Genomic DNA, 10,170 nt, shown 5'->3' on the forward strand with positions numbered 1-10,170 from the left:
CCTTATGATCGTGTGTAACATCTGTATCGTGCAAGGGAGGTCACTGCCTGTGAACCCCCGCGGGCTCGTACCCGTGATAGAAACGGATAGCCCTGAGATGGTGCAAATATGTACAATGCGCAGTCTTAATCACCTGGTACTGCGTTATAAAAGGTCTTTACTGGTAGCGAACAAGTGACACTGGCAGGGAAGTCCACACACCAGCGCACTTCCACAAGAGATAAGCAGGGATGACCGCACACTTGCCCTTGCGCAGTGACAAGCAGGGATGACCGCACACTTGACACTAAGACACGTTCTAGACTAGAAACACTGGTAGGGATGTCCGCACACCAATGCTCAACCACAAGATGCAGGCAGGGATGTTCACACACCTAATCTTGCACAGCAACAAGCAGCGATGTCCGCAAACTTGCTGCTAAGAGATGCTAATTACAGAGTAGGGATGACCACACATTCTGTCAAGCAATCAGAATGGATGACCACACACACCTACTACTTAGAACAGTCCAAATTAAGCAGGGAAGTCCGCATACTTACATGTACATGTACACGCAGAGTCGGTCAAGGACGACCTCTAGAAGCTCAAACGTACAGTGCCAGTAAAAAAAAAAATTTTCTGATACCATATAAAATACTAAGTGATTATTTATTTACAAACAAATTAAAATAACAATTAAGCCTTCAATTAATAAACTTTTATCAATCACACAAAAAAACATACAATGATTATAATTGATAATTTTAATTTGGATTCACAGTAATAAGTTTTTATTTTTAATACATACAGTAAGTAATTAAAAATAACAAGGGCGATAAGTTTCGCTATGATTAAAATATAAGGAAAAAACATCTTTCCGCTTCACATCCAAAATATCTTTATCGATAGAACCGAACTGAATTTGCTTTCATGAATTTCATTTTACAATCAATTCACTTTGTTTTGAAAAATACCGTATAAGCAGAATTTTTAGCGAGGATTTAGTTTTGGCGTTATTAGCGAGGTTGCTGAGATCGCTGAAATTGAATCTCGCTAACAATTATTGCATATAATCAGTAATAGGTTTTGTTATGGACATCACATGTATGAAATCACTAAAATTAGTTATCGCTAAAAATTAATACTAATTAAGACTAAATATCTGAATTTGCCTCTCGCTAAAATTTCCACTTATACCGTACTTGCAAACTGCTGAAATAGGTTGCTCTTAGACTACTCGCACATTCGAGGCAAAAGCATAATCAGGTCAATCGAAATGTCACCCCTATAGGATTTACCCCTCGTAGCTTCGATCAAAATCTGTCAAAATATAAATAAATATATAATCTTTATGAAAAAAAATCAATAAAGCACTTTCAAAAGGATGAGATACATCAGGGACTCATTTTCATTTCTCATCTTTACAACGTTAAATTTGCATTGCATTTTATGTTTCATGACACAAGTAATCATATCCTCCATGGTTAATTTGAATTTTAATTACCATGGAACCTGATCCCACCACTGATGTTTAGGAGGCCCGTGTTTGCTCTGCTCCTATTTTGTATTGTTTTATGGACTTTGATATTGAATACTGTTCGTTATCTCCATATCGTTCTGTAAAATCATTTATTATTTGAGGTCAAATTTTCAAAATGAATTTTTTGGGAATAATTAAATTCCATGGAAGAAGGAGAGTTTACTTCTTATGTGGATTTTCTATATTTTGTGGGGTATATAAATTGTAAGAATCGTCATGCCAAGATAGCAGCACAAATTAAAATCCTTAAAGAAAAGCGATTTGAAAGAAGATAAGTGTTGAAATAAATTATCCTTTACCTTGGTATCTTTTTTTAAAAGGATATCAAAACTGTTCATCTTTTTCCACTTCATTCCTTGCTCACCAGATAATTGTTTTAAGACAACAGGTTTCTTAGAGCTTTCCTTGGTTTTGATGGTAAGATTTCCAATATTTGATCCATGCATGTGATAAAAGAGATAAAGACAGTACCATCTCTCTGGAAAAAAAAAGTATACAGCAGCTTGTTAGAATTTACTTAATACTCTTTTCGTTTTATGTACACTGTAATCCAGGTAGTAAAGTCTGAAACTCATACTTATATTAAAACATAACGGAAGAAAAAAGATCAGCATAGAGTGGTGATAAACGTACCGATTTACGTGAACGTTTTATATTTATTTTTAAAGCAGTTGCAAAAATGGATATTTCAATCTTCTGAACTGTTTTTAGGGGTATTTTTTAAATACTCAATACACAGCAGTAGCACATATAACAGATTAGTAAAATAAGTAAAACTGAATGCATGCTTTATACTTTATTATTTATGCTTTATCTATTATTTAAGACCTATCATCACCAAGAAATGGCCGATTGTTTTGCCGTGTTTCCTCTCCAGCTTTCATTCAATAACTTATATTATATAAAGCGTTTTTGATAAAAAATGTGATTGTATCTATTGTATTAATTATAAGCAAAATCACGTTAAGGAGTTTCTTTCTGTCGTAATTTCAAAATCGTGGTTGTATATCCTTCAAACCTCATTGATAGACTCTACATAGTCTGGATGGATATTGATAAACGATGGATAATAAAAATCAAAGTATTGAAAGAACTGAAAGCCGGGCTTTAATTGCTCGAGTATGTTGTCTGTTCCGGAATTAGTACATAGCTATTTTTTTTGGCCATGGTTTTTTTTTTTGTATGATTATGATTGAAAACAATATCCCATATACCAGTAATTAAAATTAACAGTCCAGACCCCAAAATATGTTATGATTTTAAAATTTAAAAAATAATATTTCCAAGAAATTCTCGCATATTTTCTATTCGATAAGCACTTTTTTTCTCATAATTTAAAAATTCAGTCTTGCAAAAGTTAAAATAATGCACATGTGTATTTTATAAACTTTCTTTTAGTTTAAAAAAAACAGTACTTTTATCGCCAATAAAATATAGAAAAACATACAGGTACATTGTCAAGCGACTTCACTCAATTTAATTCCAATTCACTACATTATTAATTTGCTAAAAAATCAAAACAGAATATAACCGCTATCATAACATCGACGAAAACGATATTAAACATGAAAATCTTCAACAATTGCAACATTTCTGCAATAAAAGCCCCCACTATTGAAAATTTTTCGCTTACAATCAGCAGCGTATGTGCACAAATTGTTAAATCACGATTATCCTGATAAAGCAAATATCTTACTTCTCTTTCAATTTAATTTTAAAGCAAAAATATTGATTATTAACTTTTCCAACGATTGAGATGTTAAAATATTTGTTTGAATATCGTCTGGCAGTGGGACTATTTTGTTTATCGGAAGTGTCTGCTTCGATGCTGCTTGTTTTTTTTTATTTGGTTACCTTGCTATTTATAGTTAGATAGACGATCATTATGACTAGAGCCAAAGCCCGGCTAAAAACCCAATCACCTGCAATAAAAAAAGGTTACACATAACAAGTGTTGCTACGGTAATTATGAGAAATAAATATACCTTGAAATATTTTGTTGCTCTCCAGGATTGCATTATCTCCTAACTTTCGCGGACTAGAGGTTTCAATATACGTATAAAATTTTCCATGATACGCTGAACTTGGTCCCGTATTAGTAGAACTTGTAGACCCCTAGTAAAAAATATCACAAATGAAACATCATGACATCTTGAGACCAGATGAGGCATATTTCTCAAAACAGCATTCAAGAAACGACCATGGATTTAACAAATGCTGACTTGGAACAAAGTTGTTGCAAACCCTGTTACATTTCAATACGAGGGTCATTCAATAAGAAATGCAATATACAGTATATGATAATAATTGATGGTACATTTAACTTTCTTTTTTTTCAGATTTGAAAAGTTCGTTTAAAGAGGTACTAAACACAGAAACCCCCATGAATTTTGTTATTAATATTATATTCTACCACGATTATTGAAAACATCAAAGGAAACCGCCGGACTTTATTCTCCAATGAATCACGAACGTCATCAAAAAATTATCAGATCAGAAACACGTATCAAATTAAAACAATTCAAATGCATGTTTGGCTGAAGAATGAAATACTTGTTTAGACCGCATCGATGTGTCGTCTTTGTAAGAAATAAACACTGTAAATTTCATAAAGTTGCTGATGAAGTCGGTTTTTATAGCTAAGCGGGGCTATTCCACGGACCTCCCTACACATTAAACAACGTGATTTTAGCAGTAAAAAAGGAACATGATTTTGTTATTGTATATTCGTTTTAACTGATCAATACAGATAACGAACAAATTTGTAATTTAAAAAAGGCTATTTTTAATGTAACGAAAGCTCAGATCGTCTGCATTCCATACACAGGTAAGCAAACAAATTTTACCTCTAGTGTTAAATGGAACAGCGTAATCGAGACATGGTGACCTAATTCGTTTCTCTATAGAGGAAGCGATCAGCCGTATTTATCGATCTTGGTAGAATAGAAATAATGTCCTTGTTGTCGTGAATGATGCAGAATAACCTCCTCGGTCTCGAAATGTTGTTTGAAATATAAAAGCCTCGGCTAACGCCTCGGCTTTTATCTTTCAAACAACATTTCTCGACCTCGGAGGTTATTCTGCAACATTCACGAAAACGCGGACTTTATTTCTTAAATAAAATTCACTTTTAAATTAAGCATAGTCACTACACTGAGCAGAAAACTTTTCATAAACAATCTCTCCTAAAAAGATGGAAAAAACAGCGTATTTGAAAACTGCTTTTTACATAAATAGCCAAAGAACTCCTATTAAAGATATGATTTTTATATGTATAAAGAAATGATCTTTATCAATGTATACTTTTCGGATGGATTTAATAATCCAGAAGAAAAAAATGAAAGATTAAATATAACTGTCAATCTGGTTGATTGAAAATTATGGGGTTACCAGTGGATATGATGTTATGTGCCATATGAAGATGCAACATTTACATGACATCGTTAAGATTCTAAACGTTTAACCATCACAGCATTTTTTTTAGAATTATGACAAAGGGGAAAAACTATATCATAATTTCTAGAAGATAGGTGTCTTTTTTTTTTTTTTTTTTTTTTTTTTTTTTTTTTACAAATGCCTTAGAGAAAGCAAGCGTTAAATATACAAATGGCCTTTTAAAAACGAAAGTTTTTAAAAGATAGAAGATTATATTAACTTTCTTGATAAATGACGATACAAAGGTACACTTTTTTAGCCGGAAAATAAGATTAGTAATAAATAAGAAAAGAGGTATCAAAGAAAGTATTTAATTTTATCATGTTACAATGTTTAAGTAGTTTTATTGTATTTAGAGAGATCAGTTAGTACCATATACATACATCAAACCAAAGGACGAGCAAGGTAACTTTCATTTCGAATTGCATCGAGTAAAGTAAAACAGATTTCCTGCAACGGTAGTCCGAATTTCGGTAACCAGGGTATTTTACCTGTGCCTGACAACGCAGTTGAATATTAGTTTAAAGAGTTTGAAGAATTAAAAATAAATAAAACCTTTCCATCTCTTCTATTAGTTAGATCTAAGCCACTGAGAGGTCATTTTATTCCCAAAACACATGAAAACTATCAAATGAAGATTGTCAATGTCAGATATATCATTGGAAATTATATTCATCAGTGTCTTTTGGCCATTCCTAAAGATGAGTATGCTGATGTTTTCTGATCATGGGTACACTGAAACCTAAGGCATGTGTAAAGGGTAACAGGGAATGCCTTGAAGGAACGAAACTATTAAGAATATGTATTACGTGCTTGTCTTATTTTTAGATGACATGTTGCATTTATTGAATGGCCCACGTGTCTGTATGAAACCAGCCTCGGTTTGAAATTTGATCGCACTTGCATCATGCTCATGAGTATCAAAATAGTCTGGAGATTTAAACACAACATGCAGGTGATATCAGAATGTTACTACGTAAATATGGAAAGTTCACTCCTAGTTTGTTTTTATTCAAAGATCGAAAAGGCATCTCAAATGATAGAGTTAATGTTCGAGGTTTTTTATTGTTTAAGCGTGCAGGATATGGAGATAACGAACAAGATTCAATGTCAAAGTCCATAAAACAATACAAAATAGGGGCAGAGCAAACAAAGACCTCCAAAACATCAGAGGTGGGATCAGATGCCATGGACGAGTGAGCATCCCCTGCCGACCGGTCACACCCGCCGTGTGCTCCTTGTCATGATCTGTAAATAACGCAAAAATCCGTCGTCAATTCGGTGTATAAATAATGGATTAACAATTGTAGTTGCTGACAAGTTCATGGTATCGACCATCGACCATAAAACTTATGAAATGATGCTTTTCAACGAGACTGCTGTCAGTCTTCTTTCATCGACTTGTTTGTCAGTAATTTACCTCGTTTAAGAAATTGTTCATACGTACAGCATGCTCTAGCGTATCGAATCTACTGAGATATGTAAACTCCGTATGCAGGTGATGAAGGTATATTACTACATAGGTAAGGGAAGCTGACGATAGAAAAGTGAAAGTCATCACGTTTATCATAGAGCTGGGTTGTCAGATTGCCATTAGTGTCTTTTTCAAGTAAAATTTGTGATATCTCTTATCTCAAGCTCACCAGGATATATCGTATCGACATAGGAATGGATATTACCATTGTTAATTGACAATACGTCGTCGATATATCTAAATGTCGAGTTGAAGGCCACAGTTAGTGTTCTCTTCAACCCACCGGTCACGGTAGTCTAATGGTAGAAGCGTTCGCTTCGTGATCGGAAGGCCCGGTGCAATTCTCGTTGTCGGCGCTGCGTCATACTTAAGACGTAAATACGGAGAGTGACAGTCCTTCGCTAAGCGCTCGGCACTAGAAGTGAAAGTCACGGGTCTTTCGGATATGACCTTAAAGACGCAGGTCCCGGGTCACGGTAGGCGTTGGCACGATAAAGAACCCTTACTGCTTAATGGCCCTTAGCGCCGAGTATGGGACTGGTCTAAATTTGAAGCCTTTCACCGGGATACGGTGACGTCTCCATAGAAGTGAAAAATTCTCGAGATGGATGTTAAACAATATACAATCAATCAATCTCTTCAACCCATGCAATCATTTTACATTTTTTCCCTTTTCTTTCCTCTTCCACCATCATCACAGATAATTTTAATAATACTTGCAATAAATGTACAAATAACTTCAAACTATACGTTGATCGAAGTCACAGCAATACTGAGTATGCTCGAACAATTTGCACGAGAAAATATAAAAGCTTGAAAGTTTTGATTAAGTAAAATATAGGAAAACTTTGTTGTCTGTATTGAAAATCCGGCGAATAGAAAACAAAAGGAAATGTCGTAGGAATTAGCAACAGATTGTAGACTAGAAATACTAAACGGTCAGTTAGTATTTTTGACCAGTATACAGTAACATATATGTATTGATGAAATTCTTTAAAGATATCTAAAGAAGTGTTTCACCAGATTGAATGTAATGTACAATCTTCCGAAACATAGACTGCGCTATGATTTCGGGATACATTTAGAACAAAGTTGCCTAGAGATATCAACAAAGATCTCCCAAATAAGCTCATATATTCGTTGAAAAAATAGAGATATATAAAGACAATGATAATGTTTAGAGAAAACTCTTTTTTTTAAATTTTAAATTGTATTGTAAATTGTATTACGTCCCATTCGAACATTCGGAAATTTTTCACTCATATACAGTGGTCACCATATACCGGTTTAGGGCTTCAAATGTTCACTTTCACAAAGCCATTGGCAATGAGATATCTTTATCATGCCAACGCCTGCCGTTACAAGGGGACTTGATTTTTAAGGTCACATGCGAAGGACCCGCGACTTTCACTTCAAAGTTTCCGGTTCCTGGCGAAGGAACAATTACTACCTATATTTTTTATTTACCTAGGTCCGTCGCGGCCGAGATTCGAACTAATGATTTTCTAATTGCGGTGTAAACGCTCTACCGACTGAGCTTCCGTCACAGTAACGTTACTTTAAGAAAACTATGACATTGATAAAAGTTTGGTGTCTCTACGGTAAATTTTTCTATTATTATTTGAGGGACCGTGACCTCTCATCTTGACCAAAAGACGATCCTAATGCAGTTGGTTTCATGTCTTTATGATTAATTTAAGAAATAAGGTATCATTTTTTTAGTTTAATTGGGATGTAAAACGGGTTGCTCACATGATCAAATCCCATAAAGCCCGGGCTTTATGAAACATTTGATTATGTGCCAATCCGTTTTACATCCCAATAAAACTAAAAAAAAAAATGATATTTTATTACTTATATTTACATTTGCGACTGATTTACTACAAATACTACAGTACTAAAGATTGAAATCCATAAAGGAGTTTTTTTTTATTCAAATTTCAACGGTATAAATTGAATTTGTTGAACACGTCCATCACTTGTGACGTCACTATGAAATTACTTAGATCGCGTTTGACTAAACAATTATTATATATGGACACATGTTGAACGTGTTTTACAGAGATGTAAAAACGCATTGTTCAAATAGTGTCATATATGGGCAAACATGTGCAAAAATGTAAATATATATATTTTTGAACAAGAAAAAAAAACGGATAACAACATATTATACTTTTTAAAGTAAAGATCATATCCTTTCACAATGAGTAGAGACTGCCACTTTCGTATTTCTGTGGTTTACGGTTTTATAGGAAGTAGCTTTGAAAAGGTTTAGCATACAAAGGGACCGAAAAGGGTCATATTTCAAGGTCATTAGGTCAAAAATTTTCATTATTTCTAACAATATTTTCAAATAAGAAAGAAAATCAGTGGAAGATGAATGATAATAGGAAACGAAAAAAAATAATAAAAAGCTATTTTCACGGGACAAAAAACGAACAGTTTATGGAGACGTTCATCGCTTTGAATAATATTTGATGATTTCAAACTGCCAACTATTCCACTATGTAAGAAGAGATTATTTTCATAATAAATTTAAAATAGTTCGGTATTACAAAGAATTATCAGTAGATGTGTATATATTGATAACGTACATTTTTCCTAGTCCAATCAAATGTATCAGATTTTGAATTCTCCAGAAAGCAATTGGGCTCATCAAGCGCTTCAAAGTCGCACATATCTGTTTTTTTAAAGAAAGAAGAAAAATTGTAATTTTTTTATCATTCCAGTCCACAAAAACCCAAGACAGCATGATAGAAATAAACACAATTACATCTTTTTAACAGTGTTGAAATATTACTAAACCAATTTGTTCATTTTACTTACATCCGTCTGGTATAGCCCTAGAGCCACAGATAACAGTGCTTGGATCTTGACACGTCATGCTTATGTCAGAAAACATTTCAGGAGCTGGACAGCGTTGAAGATAAGAATTGTTTTGGCTGAAGTTGTAATAAAAGGGACAAAGTTCCATGTCTTCGAAAACAAAGTGTTTGATGTTCCTACACAGATCCTGCACAGCCCAAGAAAGGAATCCTTAAGTAGAAGGCGAAAAAGTAAACATTTAAAATGTAGGGAAAAATCCATAAAATTTCCATTTATGCATGAAGTTTTAAAATAAGTGCATAAATATATAATTTTTTGATAATCAGCTAAAGCACAAACAATAAAATTTACCTGTGTGTACAACTTTCAGTTCCATTAGCTTAGATTTATATTCTGATAATTCCTTTGACATGTTTTCTTGCAAAATTTGGCTTTGATGTAATCGCTTTTCACAATTTTGCACATTCTCTGTACATACTGATGATTTCAAAGTCTTTGTAAATGTTCCCTGGAACGTACTTTCGTCGTCATAAATTGCTTGGGGATAAACAAAGTGCACGCTATAAAACAGAAAAGGAAGTAGGCAATAAAGAAATAACATAACTGTGCTCACCATCGTGTAGAAATTATCATTTTCCAGGAAGAGAAGCAAGTTAGTAGTATATATTCCTTTTTATATTTAAAGTAGTCATGTGATTTAATTTTCATATTTGAAATAAGGAAGTAAAAGGCATTGTTATAATATTTACGTCAAAAACTTTTTAATGGTCACGGTAGCTCAGCAGGTTGATCAGAAGGTCATGGGTTCCGAACCACGGTAGCTACTGGAATAAAATTTATTTGAAAAATAGGTAGCAACTGTCCCTTTGCCAAGTGCTTGGCACTATGAGTCTGCATCCTGTTCTAGTGTTTTTG

At 33.7% G+C, this 10,170-nt stretch overlaps 1 protein-coding gene across 1 annotated transcript; it reads right to left on the reverse strand.

The window, feature by feature from the left end:
* Positions 1–657: 657 nt before the first annotated feature.
* Positions 658–9,912, reverse strand: LOC134270640 (MAM and LDL-receptor class A domain-containing protein 2-like). Its single transcript, XM_062752881.1, has 6 exons — positions 9,607–9,912; positions 9,256–9,465; positions 9,024–9,109; positions 3,506–3,635; positions 1,820–1,998; positions 658–1,300 (listed from the first exon to the last, which is right to left on the reverse strand). Exons 1-6 carry the CDS (start codon positions 9,869–9,871, stop codon positions 1,214–1,216), a joined length of 957 nt encoding a protein of 318 aa, XP_062608865.1. The 5' UTR covers positions 9,872–9,912; the 3' UTR covers positions 658–1,213.
* Between the last annotated feature and the right edge of the window lie 258 nt (positions 9,913–10,170).

The sequence above is a fragment of the Saccostrea cucullata genome, unplaced genomic scaffold, assembly GCF_032062105.1.
Source record: "Saccostrea cucullata isolate Sc308-1 unplaced genomic scaffold, CSIRO_AGI_Scuc_v1 ctg468, whole genome shotgun sequence".
Lineage (NCBI taxonomy): Eukaryota > Metazoa > Mollusca > Bivalvia > Ostreida > Ostreidae > Saccostrea > Saccostrea cuccullata.